Source organism: Alligator sinensis, unplaced genomic scaffold (assembly GCF_000455745.1).
Source record: "Alligator sinensis unplaced genomic scaffold, ASM45574v1 scaffold1264_1, whole genome shotgun sequence".
In the NCBI taxonomy this organism is placed as follows: domain Eukaryota; kingdom Metazoa; phylum Chordata; order Crocodylia; family Alligatoridae; genus Alligator; species Alligator sinensis.
This window is the reverse complement of record NW_005842770.1, coordinates 343,804-362,725: the sequence shown is the minus strand read 5'-3', so window position 1 is coordinate 362,725 and position 18,922 is coordinate 343,804. Positions and strand designations below refer to the sequence as shown.

The 18,922-nt window shown below is 45.2% G+C and overlaps 1 protein-coding gene across 6 annotated transcripts in view; it reads right to left on the bottom strand.

The window, feature by feature from the left end:
• The window catches only part of PPP2R3A (protein phosphatase 2 regulatory subunit B''alpha), a 61,322-nt gene extending 42,688 nt beyond the window's left edge, over positions 1–18,634 (bottom strand). The window contains exons 1-2 of one of the 6 annotated variants that reach the window (XM_025216842.1): positions 18,437–18,634; positions 12,521–15,077 (exon numbers count right to left, since the gene is read on the bottom strand). In XM_025216842.1, coding sequence (XP_025072627.1) covers positions 12,521–14,515 — 1,995 coding nt within the window. In that variant the 5' untranslated portion in view covers positions 14,516–15,077; positions 18,437–18,634. Of the gene's footprint in view, positions 1–2,660; positions 2,836–2,963; positions 3,386–12,520; positions 15,078–17,217; positions 17,596–18,271; positions 18,414–18,436 lie in introns of those variants that run through there. The other 5 variants (XM_025216843.1, XM_025216844.1, XM_006034760.3 and 2 more) reach the window with 5 other exon arrangements.
• Positions 18,635–18,922: the final 288 nt, after the last annotated feature.

Sequence of the window (18,922 nt, the reverse complement as noted above, 5' to 3'; positions counted from 1 at the left end):
ATGAGGACTCCCCCTTCCACAGGGTCCCTTCTCACCGCAGGCGTGGGTGTATGTATGTACACGTCCCCGTGGAAACCAAAGCACGCCCTAGCAGCGTACATGTTCTGAAGAGAGCAGAGCCAGCTCTGAGGGATCGGGTCTATTCCCCTGCCAGTGTTGAGATGTACTGGTAAAAAAAATAACTCGGTAACTTTTCTGAATTTCATGGCAACCCAGTTAAAAATCACTTAGATGGATGTGAAGTCAGAAAAGATCTGGACGGAAGGCCTTGAGGCTAAAAAAGTCTAGAAAGGGCCCTGCTCTTTCTGCTCTTCTGCTCTCTGCCCCCTCCAACCTCCTGGTCTATATCTGAGGGACAAGGACAGCTTCTGCTACTGATTCTGTTCTCATGGGGTCTCGCATGCCAGCAACCACCCCCGCAGACCCTTCTGCCAGCTCTGGGAGCTTGGAGGTGTGCGGGCCGGCTCCCAGTCCTGTCCTCGCCGGGCGCGAGCCGGGCCCGTCTGTGTGCACGCGGGCTGTGGCCGGCAGCCCGGGCACGTGGGGCCAGAGAAAAGTCGCGGGGTGGAGTAGTACACTCGAGCTAGAATCAGTCACGGAGGCGTAATGGTTGATTGAAAAGATTATTTACTTACACCGGAGATGGTCGCGGTGCAGGCTGGACAGTTTCCAGGTACAGCTCCGCTTCAATCCTCGTTGGAGGACTCTAAAACTCGGTTCCCAGGATCCTCGGAGTGGTTCAGACTCCGCAGTTTCGATAACTGGGTTCTAGGGTAGGGATTCGTCTGGACTGCGATCGGTGACGGGGAGAGGCTAGAGGCCGTCGGTGAGTGGTGCCCCGGAGTTTGCTAGGCTCCGGGGGTTTGGCAATTGGAGCCTCTATCGCCTTCTTAAGAAAGACGCGCTGGGTTCGAAAGGACCCACAGCGCTTAGAGATCCGTCTCTCCGTCTCTCTTTCTGTCTTTCTCTCTGCTTAACTCTCTATACTGTTAAGCAGCCAATGCACTCTTCTACAGCTTCTGACACTAAGTCCTAAGTAAATAGATGACGCTGCAGATCAGATTGTTTTTTCTAGAGCAATGAACTCCAGAATCCAACACCAGGCCACCAAAAACCCCTATCTCTATTCATCTTGGCCACAGGGATAGGGACCAGGCAGAGGTGGTATCTGAGGTAGCCAGGCTCCATTTTGAGTTGGCCACTAGCATACTCAATTGCAAATTCTACTTATCTAATTCTCACTAGCAAGGAATATTTTCTGGTGGGCAAATAAAACCCAAGTTTTGTTTCATTATTGTGATCAAGGAGGAGAAATAGGTTTTGCACCTCAGGTAGTAAACTTTCATAACTACTTCATATTGTTGTGTCTTTAAGCCTTTTTCAAAATTATTACAATCTATCTCCCAAGTCATTACTGCAAAACCCATTAACTACCAGCATCCCCATGACTGCATGCTCTTTTCTTCAAGGAACAGAAAAAGCACATTCTTAAGAGTAGTGTCACATACCTATTTCAATGTATCACTGCAAAACATTAAGACAAAATACCCTCCCTTCTAATAATACATCGCGTGGATATCTGAGAAATAATTCTTAGATAATACTTGCATTATTGAAAATCCCAATGTTTTAGCGTTCTCTCTGAATCACTCATGTATTAGTTGCTTGGCCCTGATCCTCAGGTGCAACCAAGGAGCATGATGCACAATTGAAAATGGGAGCATTTCAATTACTGTATTTTCTTGCATGCAACATGCTCCAGAATATAATACCCATTGTGTTTTTGAAAGTCAGAAAGAATAATTTTTTTCAGAGATATGGCTGCATAGAGTAGTGAACAGAGTCTAATTCTCAGCTGTCTCAACCCTCCCTTTCCTGCTTAACTAAAGCTGAAATCCTAGCTGTTACTGAAAACTGGTTTTCAAGGGTAGATTTATGATTTTGAAAAGAGCTAAAGAGTCTGCAGGCTGTCAAACAGAAGTAGAGAGAAGAGAAGCACCCAGAAGACACCAAAACTGCCCTAAAAAGTTTAGCTTCTTAAGTGGGACATCAAGACCATTAAAAATGACAGATGATCATTAACACCTGTGGAGTGATGAACAATGAGCCATGAAAACAACCACTCCCTCAGCTGCTTGAATAGTAACACAACTGCTGTACTGTAGAGCAGGAAACAAAGCAGAGTGTTTCTATCCCAGGCAGAAAATCAGCTTCCCCACTTAATACACACCCTAATATGGGGGCAATGCTTGAAGGTGGGGAGATGCATGTTATATGTGAGAAAATACAGTATCTTGTGATTTCTCCCCAAGTCTGAGGCTGTGATAGGCCAGTCTGGTGGCCTGGCACAAATGAGAGCATCCTTTTGCCAACTGCCCCAGGGAGACTATACAGGATCTGGGGCATAGTGGGATGAAGTGAAGCCTGCGCCACACTCTCATTTCCTTGGCCACGTCACCTTCAGCAGCAACCTTGGAAGGAATGCAAGTGGCAAAGAGGAGCATTCTCATTGAAGCTCCTCTCCAAAAAGCAGTTCTTCTGGTTAGGGGCAAATTCAAGGCAGCTCCAAGGTAGCAGTGGCTTGGGGATGCTCAGGAATATACATAAAACAAAATGCAAATCAGATGGACACTCAACACAGTCAGATGGGAAACACCCACCTGAACGGAGCTTTTCTTAACAAGAGTGCAGCAAAGTTTTCAGTCTTGAGTTCTTTCTGCCTACATCTGTGAAGCTGTTGTCCTTGTCAGAAAAAGTTTTCCCTTGTTAACGACGACATTTTAACTCTGTGCTCTAAGCTGCGAAGGTCTATTTTTAAACCTGTTGGTATCTGGCTGCAAATAACTTTCTACAAATAGGCAAGCCCAGAGGGAAGGCAGTTCCATTCCCCGATCTGCTAGAAAAGACACAAAGCAGTTAAATAAATAAATAACTAAAGGAAAAGAAAGACCACATTTTCAAACCTGGGCCTGCTGGAATGATTTCAGCCTCTTCTTGAACCGAGATGGAAGAACAAAATCACAGCCTTTCGCAAGGAAAGCTAGCTCTCCTCTTAAGTCTGGGTCCCGCCGCAGAGAGGTTTCCTTGATCATCATCTTGGTAAGCTTTTCACTTTCCAGTAAAGGTTCAGAGTTTTTGTGGGAGATCACTTCAGACCCAATAGGTTGCGTTCTTGTTTTTGAGTTTTACAGGCAAAGAGGTGCAAGTGACTTCCTGCAGAAACATACTATGTCTTCTCCTTCCTCAGGGGGAGACCATCCAAGCATTGTAGCTCACTCCTGAGGCCAGATTCCCCTTTTTTGCTGACATTCACACTATCCCTCAGCACAACCAGAACCTCCTGATGCCTTCTTGCAATCGTTTATCAAGAAACATGATCTACAACAGAATCTATTTCCCTGCTAGCTAGATGACAGGCAATCTGTCCTTGGCTTGTAATAGGCCAGGGGGATTGTGGGAAAGGAAGCACCCACCACCACTACCAAGAGTGCTAAAGTTAGACGCACTGCAGAAGTGGCTAAATATATCAGCTCCCCTGATAGTTCTTATTTTATAAGCTTTAATGCTGAAGTCAGAGGTGCAAACTTGCAGCAGTCAGCCCCAACTGAAACTAAAAACATATGCTCTAAGGATAGGCCACCGTGGAAATGGTATTAGTGGTTCCTGAGGCCCCTGCCTGTGTATTGCTGAAGCAGTAGAGCAAGACTAATTCTAATTAAGACTGTGGTCTATTATTTTTAGAAAAGTGCAACTTCTACTCCTTACTTGGAAAAAGCAAATCACCTCACCTCTTTACAACAAGAGGAAGTATGTTAGGACAAACGCAGATAATAAGCTCAGGCATTTTGCACCAGTTGATAGAAAAATGGTTTTATAAAGAGACCAAAATGCGTCATCCTTTTTATTCACTTTTTCCACAGCTCTCATTTGCTGTCTCTAGGCACAGGCTGCTCCCCATGCCAGTATGAAGAGGCTCATAGCAGATGACAGCCTAATCTCTCCCTATACGCCTTCAGAGAGACAGAGCTCCAAGTCTGACCATTCAATCTCTTATTTATTATATCTGGGTGCTGGCTTTTCCTATGAGGGCAGGACATTGGCCCGTATGCCTAGTAGTAACAGGATTTCACGTCTGGTTCCTACTCCATAGGATGAGCAAACACTCAACTCTGCAATCTACCTTCTGGTTTCAGTGGTCCCTGCTCCTTTACTAGGAGTTTACTTTCTGTGGCTAGCAACACAGAACAGGATCTGCCCCTACCTGCTCTACCTATTTGAATTAAAGTACAGTATTTGAGAAGTCTTTTGTAAGCAAAGAGATTCCCACAAATTAAGGACATGGAAGACCATATTCACCACATCAGTCACCTGCTCTTGCCATGTCTTTTATTAAGAAATGCACAGGCAACTTCAGACAATGAATCAAAAGGCAAACCTCCCATGTGGTTTTAGGACTTCCTGGATTATAAGTAACAAATGTGAAGGGAACCTGTCCCAGCTGTAGGCTTCAGTGGTCACAAATGTGACCTTGAGTTTCCCAGTCAAGCAAAGAGCTTAAATGAGAATTTAAGGTGACAGACTAACACTTTTCAAACTCAGAGCCACGCCCTCAGCGGCAGAGAGTGGTGCTGGCCCACTCACTGTATGGCAGTCACTAGAACTACATGAAGCTGACACATTGGAGCACACAACTTGAAAGCATGAACTAACACCATTATCTGTTAACATTATCTTGGGGATCCACCCAGTAAAGCACTAACCAGCTTGCTGACACGCTATGCTGAAATGGTGCAAAGAAATTACTCCAAGTGTCATGTAGCATAGTCTAGTATGTCATATATATAACTGTACTCTTTGGCAGTCAGGTTGAAGGGTCCTCTCAGATCAACCTCAACATGACTGAATGGACTATCCAGTAAAGAGAGAGAGAGAGAGAGAAAAATTGCATTATTTTAATAGTTTTGAGGATCACCAGAGGGTATTCATAACAGGTATTACAATATTCTTTGGTTTCTTTATAAATCTGTAGCCAGAACATCCAAACCTCTCCTGAGTTGATTCTATATTCAAGCAGCAAGACATGGGCACAGTTTGGACCATATTTCTCTATGAGACAGTAGTGTAAATGTCCAGATCCTTTTATGCTCACTTAGGACCTGGACATGCAACATGTTAATCAGGGGTGCTCAACCCCTGATCCACAGAGCTTGATCTATATCTGGCCCACAGGGCCATGTCATCCAGCCCTTGGGTCCAAAGAGTTGATGGTAGGAGTGAAACAGCTGTGTTAATTGCTGCTCCCCTGCTGCCAAATTTCTGAACCCTCTGAGGAGCCCTGCAGGTGGATAGCATGGCCCTGCATGTTAGATTAGGCACATGGGGCCTGGATTGGGCATGCAGGATTGGGGTGACATAGGACCTGATCTGGGCATGCATGGCGGGCGGAGGTGGTGCAGGGCTGATTTGGCTACGTGGGGCTGAGAGATGACAGTGAGGGTCCTGATCTGGCAATGCAGGGCTGATCCAACAGCGTAGGGCCCAGGCAGAAGTAGTACGGGACCTGATCCACAGATTGGCCTCGCCCCAATCATCTGGCCTACGGGACCAGAAGGTTGAGCAGCATTGTTGTAATTTATATTAGTTTTGCTATGCTGAGAGCTGAAACAGACAGACAACCAGTTCTCCCCTGGGGAGAAAATTCTGTCTCTCTTACTATATAATAAATTAGCACAAATACAGGGGCAGCACACAGAGGTCCAGCAGGCTCCAGCAGGCTACAGTTCTTTACCACACATCAGGTTGTCAGATTATTTTAAGATAGCTGTGGTAGAAAATATTTACTCATCTGTCACTGAACTCAGGCAAGTCTATAAAGAAAGTTGAGCCTAAGGTCTAAGTACCTGTTCTCAAGTGTGAACTTCAAGCTTCGGAGACAGTTGATTTTAACCATAATACTTTTGACTCCCCAATACTCATAAGGGCATGACAGAAACTACAATGCAGACTATAAAGACAATTTTGCACTGTTGGGTCTGATTCCACTGTTGGGTCTGCTGAGTTACAAAACAAAGCCCAAGAACCACAGCTCAGCAGTTCTGGGTAACCAGAGTGACATGGCCCTTCCAGTCTTACAGGGAACTCTTCACTTTAAACATCCCTGCTTACTGGAGGAGGCACAGAGAAGCTAAATCTAAACAACCTCAGGCTCTCCTCTTTAATCATCAGCAGAGGTCCGGGTTTTCCATTTCCCATGGAAAAATGAAGTAAAACGTGGATTTTTCTCCTTACTGGAATAAAACAGATTTCACATTTTAACGGAGAAACCCGCAGGTTTTGCAGTTTTGCAAAGAGCTACCTGCAGGGCTGGCAGAGTTCCAGCCTGGAGGGGCTGGGATGGAGCAGGAGGAGGGCGGTCAGGCAGGGGGTGCCATGTGCATGTGCGCACATTCACATACACATGGCTGCCAGGTAGCCTGGAAAGCAGCTCCCGCATGTAAGTGGGGCGGAGGAGCGGAATTGAGGCCCCTGTAGGAAAGGAGTTGGGTAGGGCTGGGGCTGCTACCCAACCAGAAGGTGCATGGGGCTTGGGGCCCAGGGCCACAGTGTATGGCTGCAGGGCCCCAGCAGGGAGTGGGATGGGGCTGCGGGTGGCTCGTCCAAGGGTCAGGGAAAGCGGGGCTAGCTCCCCACCATGGTGTGCACTCCCAGAGAGCGGGGGGAACCTGCACCCCTCAAATCTGTGTGCAGGGCAGGGGTGGGGGTAGGCGCAAGTTGCCCACTGCAGGCATGGGCTCCCACCCTGCTGCCCTCCCTTGGGGCCTCCGCAGCCTATGACTGTCTCTCACGGTAGACATTAAAATGGCTGCATCCCCAGCTGTTTCCAAACCCAACTAAATTGCCGTAACACCTCAACAGCTATTGAACTTACAAGAGTAGCAGTAGTCAAGTTTTTGGTCTCATGGGGCACATCTACACATGCAATTAATGCAAATTAATATACTTTGATTTGAGCTAATCCCGACATCACCATCTACATGTGCATTTAAGTGCAGTAATTTACTGTGGTGTAGGATAGTACCTGTGTCTGACAGAACTATCCTCCGCCAAAGTAAATTAACCTACTGCACATTAATTGAGGTGCACATGTAGACAGTGATGCTTTACTGAGCATTAAATTAATCTAATGTGCAGTAAAGCACACATGTATACACACACATAGAGTAGGAATGCTTTGGGTTACTTCTAATTTTCCAGCACAAATCTCAATTTTTTTTCTTTTCTACTATATATGGATAGTAGGGGCCTCATTATTTAGTATTTTATTTTTTATTCTTCTATTTATATTATTCATTTCCTTATATATATGTATTTTTACTCTTAAACAGACAAATATACCAATTCATTTATGTTTCCACTAACTAGATGTACATTAATACATGAATGCAAAACATCCGTGCTTCAAAAGGGCTGTGTTAAAGAGACCAGTATTTATATTTTGAATGAAAGAATGAAATTATTTGGCATCAGAGTTAAACTTACTGTGATGTCAAAAAATGCATGTCATTTTTTACTGAAGTACACACATACACAAACAATGTATTACAAGAATATCACAAGGGTTGCAAAGTTGAACATTCAAGGTTAAAGAAAAGAAAGAATCCAGGTTGCCTGGGCAACTCTACTTCAGCCCCTTTGTTTTTGTTCATTATGAAACATTCTGTAATGACATGATCATATGGTGTTTTTCCACAGGAGCAGCACCTCAGTTTGGTATGCACAGCACTTACTTAATGAGCAGTGACTATATTGTTTTTTTTCTCGTTGCTCAGTGTACTTCCACACTATCCAAACTCTGCCCCTTTCCTTTCTTTTTTGTGTCCTTGTGACAAGGTATTTAGCAGAATTCAGACTCACTGGAATCTGACAGGCCGTGCTGTGAACACTTTTGCCTATTGCTTCGAACTTGCGAACTCAGGTGATTAAACATGCATGTTAGCACTCACACCACCCCAGCCAAACTCTGCACTGAAAATACAATTATTAATTTCCTTACTGGATTTTTGATGGTCCTCATCACTGTCACCTTAACAGTGTTCTTCACACCACCGATGATCTGTGTTAATTCACTTCATTTTTTAAAAAAGCAATTAAAAAAAAGACATTCTATTTTGTGACATTGTAACAATACCTACATCATTCAATGGCAGGGTTGAACTCTATATGTATACTGCACAGACTGCCAGTTCAGCTAACAGAGCAGCTGGTAGTGGTAGTAGGTTGTCATCCTCTACATCACCCAACACACTTCACAAGTGGATGAGTGTGATATAATGGGCACAGACACTTCTCCTCTGGCAGCATGACACTTTCTACTTTAACCTCTGTCCTTGTTCTAGTCTTGTCTCTTCCCCATCCCAGCTTCTTGTCCTATTCCCAAATGCCCTAACCTAGCCAGTCCCAGTTGCCATTCAGTTTTCCCATCCTGGTCCCAGTCTCCCTCCTGTTCTCAACCACAGGATCCTTACTCAGTCATTTCCAGCTACTCCCCCTCCCCATCACTAGCCAGTCCCAGGTCCTCACCAACTTTCCATCTCAACCCACCTAGAGAGGTGGTGAAAACTCCATTTTTGGAGGTTTTTAAGGCTTGGCTTGACAAAGCCCTGGCTGGGATGAACTAGTTGGGGATGGTCCTACTTTGAGCAGGGAGCTGGACTAGATGTGACCTCCTAAGGTCCCTTCCAACCCTCATTTTCTAAAATTCTATGATTCTGCTTCTTTTTCTCAAGTCACCCTGTCATCCTCTGCCAACCTTCTCTGGCTCCACTTGCTCCTAGCCCTATAACCCTTCCCTGGCTTCTCATCCATTTTCAGTGCCCTCTTGCCCCCCAAGTCCTCATCACAATCTCTTTGCCCAGCTAGTCCCAGTTTTATACCCTGTACTTCATCAGATTTGTCTTCCCACCCTCACCTCCTTATTCTCAGTCTAAGGATCTCCTGTCCTAGTTGTCTTAACCAGCTAGTCACATTATCCCCCATGCCAGCTCCTCATTTAATCTCAGTCTTCCTCAACACCCAGTTGTTCCCAGTTCCTTGTATAGCATCTTGACTCAGCCTCCCCCTCCACATGCCTCCCCCAACTCCTAGTCCCAAATTTTCTCTCTTCCCCTTCTCTGGCCACAGTCTTGCTCATGTAACTTCCTTGTCCTTATCTTCTCCATCCAACATTTACCCCCAGATCTCCAGGTGGAGTTCCTGTCCCTTCTTCATTTAAATTAGGTAACTTCTTCCATATCACCTGGCCACTAGTGGGACGGTCAGTCATGGCTCCAAGCTCACCAAATACTGGAGCAAACAGGCATAGCAATAACAGGGGAAGTCCACGTTTGGCCCTATAGTCCTAGGTTGAGGTGTTCAGTGAGGAATATGCATGTGGTATCTGGTCAGAACAAAGAGGTATGAGATTTTCACTGCTAACATCAAGGAAACCTTTACTGAGTACAGGTGAACTGAGATTTTATCAAAGGCTTAACATCTGATCATATTTGGAGACTAACAGGGCACTGGGATGTTGCTGCTTTAAGAGAGCAAGTAGCCTGAGAGGCTATTTGCAGGTGGAGCTAATGAGGGACTCACCTGATGGGAAGAGGGCTCAGGCTGGAGCTAATATAAGCCCAGAGCCTGCATTGGTCAGTCAGTCTTTCCCCAGCAACCATGAAGTGAGATACTCCCGGCTTCAAGGCTCCAGATGGGACCTGGGTGTTGCAGACCAACTCTGAAGGCGCCAGGAACAGAGGCAAGTTCCTTGGACTGAGAAAGACTGGGTTTACAAGCAAGTGGTCTTTGTTTTATGTTAAACCCCTGGAAGGCTTGAGGTGTCTGCCAGATGGCTGAGATGGTTCTTGTTCATTTAAGTTACACTGGTAGTTTAGCCTTGAGCCTGTCTGCTGGGGCAAGCTCAAGGCCTATTTAGAGAACCAGTAGCCTGGGAGCCCTCAGACTGAGGGTGAGGCCCAGTAATGGACCCTGGAGCCTAGAAAAAGGCTGAGACCCAAAGCAGGCTGAGTCCAAGAGCCCAGGGATGGGCCGAGCTAGGCCAGAGAGTCCACAAGCCCGGAGTGGGCTAAGCCAGACCAGGGAGATCCAAGAGCCTGAAGGAGGGGTTGCTACATGTGGGGTTAGGGGGGGGTCTGAGAGCCCAAGGGGCCAAGTGTATACATAGTTAAATCAAAGAGACAGAACATCTGGGAGGCTCGGGATGTGGAATAGGGGAGGAAACAGAGCCACACATTGAGCCCTTAAGGCTACAGATGCCCTGGAGGGACAGAGATATGCATGTAGCCCTCAAAACTACAGGGGCCCTGCAGTGCCACAGGCTAGCTGAGAGGGTATACTGAGCTTAAGTGTTGAATCAAAGTGTTTGGGGGTCCAGGAGAGACCCAGTAGTACTGCAAGTGGACTACGGCTCACTCTAAGGCCCGGGGGCAGCCTCCCTTATTCAACTTCTGGTAAGAACAAGGCATGGTGGGCGAGCAATTAAGGGAGGGCTGCAATAGAGACTGAGCTGAGCAGGAGTCACATGGCTACCAGGGGGCTTCACAGGTTCATGCCCCAGGGGCAGCTGTCACAGAGACATTTTCATAGAGACTGCAAAAGACACCCCTTTCATGGTCATATTCCTGCCAAATCTTAATTCCGTGTTCCAAGACCTGAGGGTGCTAGACCTTTTCAGATGTAATGTTACCAGCACTCTTTTTCCCATTCCAAAACAACATACTATTTCCTAGCTTTATTCTCTGAAATGACTACATCATTCCAGCTCAAAATTTAAACAAAATTCAGCTTGAGGCAAAGAAGTGGTATGGAAAATTTCAGGCCATGCAGTTAATGTTTGGCAAACTTATACACAAAACGAGATCCTGCAATGGGAACTGGCAGGCAGTCTTAATATGGGGTGCTACCTGCTTTGCCTATAATGGTAGTATGCATCTGTTCCATATGCTTTCTAAGATTTATGAAGCCTGTGTTCATTTCCTTGTTTTTTAAAGGCTTTAGTGCTGGAAATGAGGTAATAAGTAACTGTATTGTTTATACTTGGTAATTTTTAATTGCTTTTTTGCAACAAAAGGCTTGTTCTTTGGCTGGTATATAAGTCAACAGAGACTTTAATGTAGCTATAGAAATTCATGCCTGCTAAGGATCTGAACTAAATTGTTTTTTCTTCTCAGGTTTTGAGAGGGTTGTAATAAAATGTTTATTTCCCTAAACAAAAAGGAAAAAAACATAATAGATGTCCTGAGTTTCTATTTGGCTTATCTTCATTTTCTTCCTCTTATGTAGCTAAATAAGGACAATTTTTTTAAGCTTTTAGCATGGGGGATGGGTAGGTTACCAGATTCTTCAGTTAAAGGGGTGAGTAGTGCTGCACAAATGAATGAGAAATTGCATGGAATCCTGGCTTCATATATATTCCCCAAGAAGTGTTGCTAGCTGCATCCATATAACACCATAGAAACACAGTTAGCACATAATGTTGGTAAAAGCACTACAGCATCATAGGAAACTCACTGTCATGCTGGATCAAGCATGCTTTTGCTTCAAGTTCACAGTCTAGAATAAGCTAGGATTTTCTTCATTGCTCTTGCTTTGTAAATAAAGAAAGATACAGAAGGATAGGAAGAAATATTTGGAGCATAATTCTTTTCTCTTGCAGGGAAGAGCCCACCTTCTTCCTTGAGTGGTAGCAGGCAGGCTTCCTATGTGCAGAGCTCCCCAAAGAAATACAGAGAGGGCCTTGTGCCAAAAGATTTCACCCCTGCAGTCTTTTTACCACAACAGTAAATGGCTGTTTTTAGGAGATCATGGAAATTTAGAAGCACCCTACAGTCAGAGCTCTTTTGATAGTCTGCAATTGCATCACTGGGAGGGGGCCACTGGCTGAGTAGTTGGGGAAATCTAGGCCCGACTCGGGAACCTAACCAGAATCTGTGCTCTGGAAAGCCAGGCCATGACCACATGCTGAGTGCTGGGAAATCTAGCTCTGAGCTCTTTTGAAAATTCAGTCTTTTAATATTAAATGCAAAGCTATGAGGCTGGCTCAAGCAACAGGTTTCCAGCTGGTGGACAGACTCATTCTTGGTTCCATGGCTAACATGCAGGAAAACTGGCTGCCTGAGTGCTGGGCTCCTTGCTCCCAAATCTGTACTGTAGGAATACCAGACTCCATGCTGGCTCTGTGCTGAGAGGAGAGAACATTACACCTTGCCATCTTTTGTCCCATTCCTAAGGAATAAACCTACTCTGGGAGCTGCAGAAAGCATGGGCAATGGAGACCTGCTGACTGTTCAGAGGCAGAAAGAATTATGTTAAATCTATTTTCTCAAGACATCTAAGTCTGGCATGTACTTTCACACTGGAGCAAACTTCAGCATATTCATTCATCCCAAATATAATATTTCTGAGTTTTCAGTGCCTCTCTCTCTTTCTCTCTCTAAATATCTGGTCAAGGGCCTAAATGTCTTACCTTGATCACCTCTGGGGCCTGCTGAATCAAGGCTGGGACAGCATCTTTGGGTGCAACTTCAGTGTAGCTTCTCTGCACAGCTGGGAAGGACTGTGAGGGGGCTGTCAGAGTTTCCTGAAGAATGTGCATCACTTCCTTCTCTTTGGATAAACTGCCTTTGCCCATTTGGAATTCAACCAGTTCCTGGGCAAAGTCCTCAATACTTTCCAGAATACGCAGTAAAAGAGCTTTGTCATCTTCCTCCATTTTATGGCCGTTGGTTTCCATGATCTTTGACAAAGGGGAAGTAGGGCTTTTGTCTGCGAGTTTTCCTTTGGTTTCAAGAGCGAGGGGTATTTCCTGCCCACCCTGGTGGCTGAACTCCTTAATACATGCAGGATCATTCTCCGTAGTGATGGGCTCCCTCAGGGTACTCTCCATCTTTTGTGAGAAGTGTTCCAGGTCCAAGAGCAGCTTATCTATCTCATCCTGGTTGGTTGCCCTAGATTCTGCTTGCTCCTTTTTAGAGGTATCACCCTGGGAATCATCCAGAAGAGAATCTGAGGTTGGTTTTATCAAGACTGTTTTCTCAGAGGTATGGGCAAGATCTTCATCTTGCACCCCAGCAGGTGCTGCTTTAAGGTCTCTAGCAGGATCTGAACTTCCAGTTTTATGTTGCCTGATCCCTAAACTCTCGCAGTTCCCTTTACTCTCTGCTTTCTTTACCTTGCCTGGTGTTATTTCCCCATCTGACTCTTCCACAATGTACAGAGGTTCTGTGGAAGACATGCAGTCAGAGGGGCTTGCAGTTGACAACTGAGGTAGAGCACAAACATCTTTCACAGCTCTTCGGGTGTGCTCCTGGGGGATGCTGTGTAGGGAGTTTGAGGTAAAGCTCACTGTGTTAGTCTGGATGGATTTGGCAATGCAACTTGTACTGATCTCATGAGGATCATCTTGCCGTTCTACACTAAAGGAGTGGTCGGTCCTGGAGGATGGCGACTGTACAATATCCTCATAACGAGGTGGTTGCTCATCACCAAATATTGGGGAAAAGGGTGTCTGTTGCAAACTGTGCAGGCTATTCAGCAATTCGGCCAGGTCACTGGGTTCTGCGTGTCCAGACTGCCTGAATTCAAAGGGCAGCTTTTTCAGGTAGGAAGAAAACCTTGACATCAAATTCATATAGATCATTTCAGAGTTGGCCAGGGGGTCATTACTGTTTCCCCCACCAAGACCATCTGAAGATTTCTTTTTGATGCAGTGCTTTATTATATCTGTACATTTTTTCAGGTCTTCTGAGCATTTGAGCAGGATGTCCAAACACACTTTAATGTCCCCACCAGAAGAGGTGTCCAGCTTGTGCTTTTCTAAAATCTGAGTAATAAAGCTCTCTTCAGAAAAGGTCTGGGGAAAAGGGCCTATGTGTCCCTCTGGAGAATTACTTGTCTCCTGCCATTTCTCCCCAGGCAAGGGATTCTGCACCAAGCCAAAGGGAGGACAGTTCTCATCATTGCTTAAGTGCCCGTAAATCAAATCAAAATCAAATGAGCGCCTACTGAAAGTTTCGGACCTAACCTTCCTTCCCTTTCGATGGGTTACATGGCTGGAGGAGTTTCTGAGCTTGTCAAATGAGAATTCTTTTGTTTTGCCACTGGCAAGATTGATTGCTTCCCCAGTGATATCTTTGAGACTGCAGGAAGCTTGCAGTGAAGAACCTTTTTTGAGCCGCGGGTTATTTGGGAGGATCTGGTGGTAGTCCTCATTTCCAGGCAAAGCTGGCCCATTCTCAGGAGCAGGAAGTTTAGTGCCTAGATCTGTACCTCTGCTGTGGGATGCTGGGACTCGAAGCAGCTCTGCACAAATACTGCGGTGGGCCACAATGCATGCCAGGCCCTGCTTGACCGCGTGGCAGGCACCAGGGCAGTAATGCACGGTATGCTGAAAGCGGCACTCTACCACAACGCTGCTGTAGCAGTTCACTGTCGTGACCACAAGTTTGTAGGCTGCTGCCATAGCATGAATCCTGTGTAGTTGCAAGGGCTGGGAAATTCACCAGGAATTCAATTAAAATCGGTCCCCCACACTGCCTCAAGCCCAAGCCATGCTGAATAAAAACATTAAAATGAGAGTATCCTCTCTTCAGTTCAGAAAATAACTGCAAACTACAGTGGAAATGATTGACTGAGATACCTAAAGGTTTACAGTAGCTGCAGTAGAAATAGTGGCCAGTGCAACACACACAAGGTTTGATCTAAGGCAACTTGACTACATATAGTATTCCTTAAGGTTGTACCCCCAAAAAGACATGACTTTGTTGTATCTATGGTCAGCATCCAGTGCTTCTCTTCTCACAATGCAGGCAGTTTCACTAAGAGGCACTAAAGAACTTAAAGCAGCTCTCAAACAAAAACGTGACAAAACAATTATTTTTTCCCCCTATTTTTTGTCTTTGTCCTGGTTTGGGGCAATAGAGAGAGATGTTCTATGCAGAAAGACACGGGCAGTAATCTGATGCTACATGAGAATGAAGAATCCACAAGATGCCTGAATGATCCAACTCCAGCAAGGGAGGTACCTACAATAAGAGGGGGGAGAAAAGAGTCAATACAATTACTAGAAAGAGTACATACATTAGTTTAATACTGACATAGGACAGCTTATTTAACCCCTGGTGCATGGCCTTGTGTCAAGTACAGTTTAAGCTGCAGATGCCAGATTTAGCTGGTAACCACAACTTAGCTGGCCAACATGTCCTGTGGTTGGCTGCTGGCTGGCAGCAGAATTCTTATCCTCCTCAGCAGAAGTGAAGTAATTCTGGTTGCAGACCAGAGCTGTGCAGCCACAGGACAGCTTTCAATGCAGAAGCCAAGCTTTGAGTGTGCAGCTGAGTATGTACTCTTGGTCTTCAGAGGTGTATGGGTGTATCCATCAAGTGGCTTAGCTGCCAAACAATGTGCAAGCAACCAGTTGATAAATGAATTGCATCTGCCAGGACCCTGAATACCAACAGGATCTTTCTTAATGAGGAGCTAACAGGGAGGCACCTGCTGAATTCCTAGATGAACTAGCAGGCACACTTAATTTGTAAGTGGTGCTTTTGAGATCAACAATAATTGGTTTGTGGCATTTGCACTGTAAGCACATATGAGCTATTTTGCTCTTTTTAGAAACAACTAGCTGAACACATGATGAAAAAGCTGAAGAGCTAACCTAAAGTTTACCTTACATCTGTAATACCTGTGCATTTCTATTCCACAGGCTCTTTTCAGTTGCTTGTCACACTCCACAGTTTTTTTGAGCATCCCCCATCCCTTTCACTGAGCAAAAATAACATTGACTACTTCAGGGAGCTGCCCACCCTGCATATGTAAAAAGGCTGAAAGTCTGACGAACTACCATATTTTCTAGTGCTTAAGGTACTTTTTCTCCCTGAAAAAGGAGCTGTAAAATTAAGGTGCATCTCATGTACTAAAGCTACATAATGCAAAATAACTGGAATGATTGTAATAAAGGTTCACCAGCTTTCAATTACAATTTCATTCCTTTTATAGGAGAGGTGCATCTTACACACAGGTGCGTCTCAAGCAAAGAAAAACTACTGGAAATGCAATGTGGCCAATGCCATTCAAGAGAGGCAGAAGAGGTAACCTCTTCAGTTAAGCTTAACAGACCATCTTCATTTTTCCATTTGCTCATTTTAAGATTGTTAAATGCAGCACTCTAATGTTTTTATTCAGGACTAGCCAATTGCCTGTCAAGAATGATGAGGGGGCCTGGGATGGAGTGCTGCCACCCAGTGCCCCATGCTGCAGCTGTTCTGCCTCTTGCAGGGAGTGGGGTGGGGGAGCTGAGGCTGGCCTTGGCTCCCCCACCCTCTGTCCGGTCCTTGGCATGGCTTCAGAATCAGGAGCACTCTGGCTGTTTGTCACCCAGTCAGAGCGTGAATAAAGCATTATGGACAGACAGACAGACATGGGCTCTTATAATATTAGAATAATTGTATATTGTATCATCAAGCAGTTGTTCCCGAGCTAAGCTGCAGACCACAGGTAGTCCATGAGGCCATGGTAACTGATCTACAGCTGATCCACAGATTACACCAGATCCCATGCTCCAAGGGATCCCACAATGTGGCACTCTCCCTTCCCTCCCCTTTCCCCCTCTCTTTCTCTTTCAACTGTAGTGCAACAGTGTGGCCTCTTTCCTATGCCCCCACCCCCACTCCTCCTTCTGCACAGGGAGGGAGGAATATTTGGCAGGGGTAAAACCAGCTGTTCCAGATGAAGTGTTTGAGGGGGATGTTTTGAGAGAAGCCCCTGTGACTTTCTGATGGGGGGAGGGAGGTGTTTGGGAGGGATGACAGCACAGTTTCGCAGCTGTGTACTTTATTTTCACTTACAGACTCTGTACAGTGTTTTCAATTAAGTCTGATGATAACAGAGAATAGTGGCTCCATAAGATATTGTGTGGGTTGACAGAGTTCTGTTGCTCCAAAAAGTGTGGGAACCCTTGATTTCAATAATTGAAAAACATATCAAGATGTATACAACAGAAATAAGGGGGCATGATCAGCCTTAACCAAACCATTCCTTGACTCACATGCTTCATCCTAAAGTCTTAGTATTATATTAATGCTGGGTTTTTCCCCCTTTAGTTTGATAGATTTACAAAAAAGACAGGAAAAAAAAACAGTAAGGAAGTGGGCTTTAGCTTACAGGATTGCCAGCCTCTGACTTGCAAAGTACTGTGCACTGAAACTGTAATTCTACAGTCTGAAGCCATGTGGTAGATATCTCCTGAATGTCCTCAGTTCCCACTGGCCTGTGACTGGTTACAGGAGCATTGCAACATCTTCATGAAAAAATAATTGGTTATCACTCTCTTACAATTCACAAACAACAGAAAGGACTTAACAATTCATCTTGGTAGGCACCAACACAGGAATGTGAACCTTTCGCTGTCATTAGCCTGTGAAATCTAGGTGTGGAAACTGGTTTTCATCCTTAATTAACGCAGCAGCCTCCCCCTGCAGCATCAGCATAACATTCAAACAAAATTTGTTACCAGCAAGTTCAGTTTAACTCCATTAATAAAAACAGGAAATCTTGTGCTCAAGGTCCGCAGATATTTCATGAATATCTTTCATGAATATCTGAATAACCAAGACAAACCACAACTTAAATTCTGACCACACTGTATCATTCTACAGACATATTTCATTACATATCATCAAATTGCAATTAAGTTGCATTGAACTGTATTTTGTAAATGATACTAGATAAAATTTTATCCCACCACTAAATATTTAAGTAACAATTCCAGTAATGTTGCTGCTGGCCAGCTTCTTGTTCTGAAGCTATAGCTTGGGGATCACTAAATGTCATTACCAGATGCCACACTGACGTCTCCTCAGTGTGACTGGGCAAAATAATGGTTGGTGGAGTTAGTCTTCTTGTTGTCTTTCAATTATATAAACCATCCCAGCGGTTATGCATTCAAAAAGAAGAGCTAGGAAACACCCACACTTGGATGTTAGTGTCTAGCAGGCAGCCACCTGCCCGCTGAATGTTCTGGGCAAAATCCCATGCTGGACCTCCCCTTGTTGTCAGTCCTCTGCCTGCTCTGATCTATGCCAGCTGGCCTTGGCCCCAAAGTGCCCCAGGGAGAGGAGGGACATGCAGAAGTATGATCCCAGGCATGGGGTGTGTTGCAGCCAAAGCAGTGAGTCAGAATGCCCTGGGATAAAGAAAGGAATAGTAGTTTTCAAACCTTGGGGTGCTGACTATGCCAAGAGAGGCATGCTTCAGTTCCCCAAATCAATGTGCAGCAAAGTCACAAATGTCACGTACGTGAAAGTTCCATCATCTCACATTCTTACATGCTTTGCTGATTCAGCACGCTGGCAGCACATTATTGGTCCCCCCCCAAAATCACCTTCTTTTAAAAGCTACTAGCTGTTTTCAAACAAGAAGGCTTGTCCTTGTCGATCTCCGACAGGTCTAAGCATCCCTGGTCCTTGGGGCAGTCCCTCCCATCCGGCACTGATACAGGTGGAATAGGACCAAAATCCCTCCCAGCTGGCTCAGCCAAATCAGTAGCCAGTTTTTCTCTCCTGCTGTCTTGCAGTAAAATGTGCCTGTTCCACATCACACCGTAAGTTTCCCTCAAGTACAGATAAACTTTTTGGTCTTCCTGCAAAGAGGCAAAACAGAGAGGAAAAATAGGAGCTGACACATACACATACATGTGCACGCGCCCACCCTCCCCTGCACATCCTTTAATCAGGGATCCTAAACCAGAAGCAATATGGCCACATCCAGAGCACTCTAGGCAGGCTAATTAGTGCTGCTAGGTGCCAGCATCAGTCAGCCTGCCCCAAGCTAATGAGACTGGATCTGCATAGATATGGCTATGCTGCTT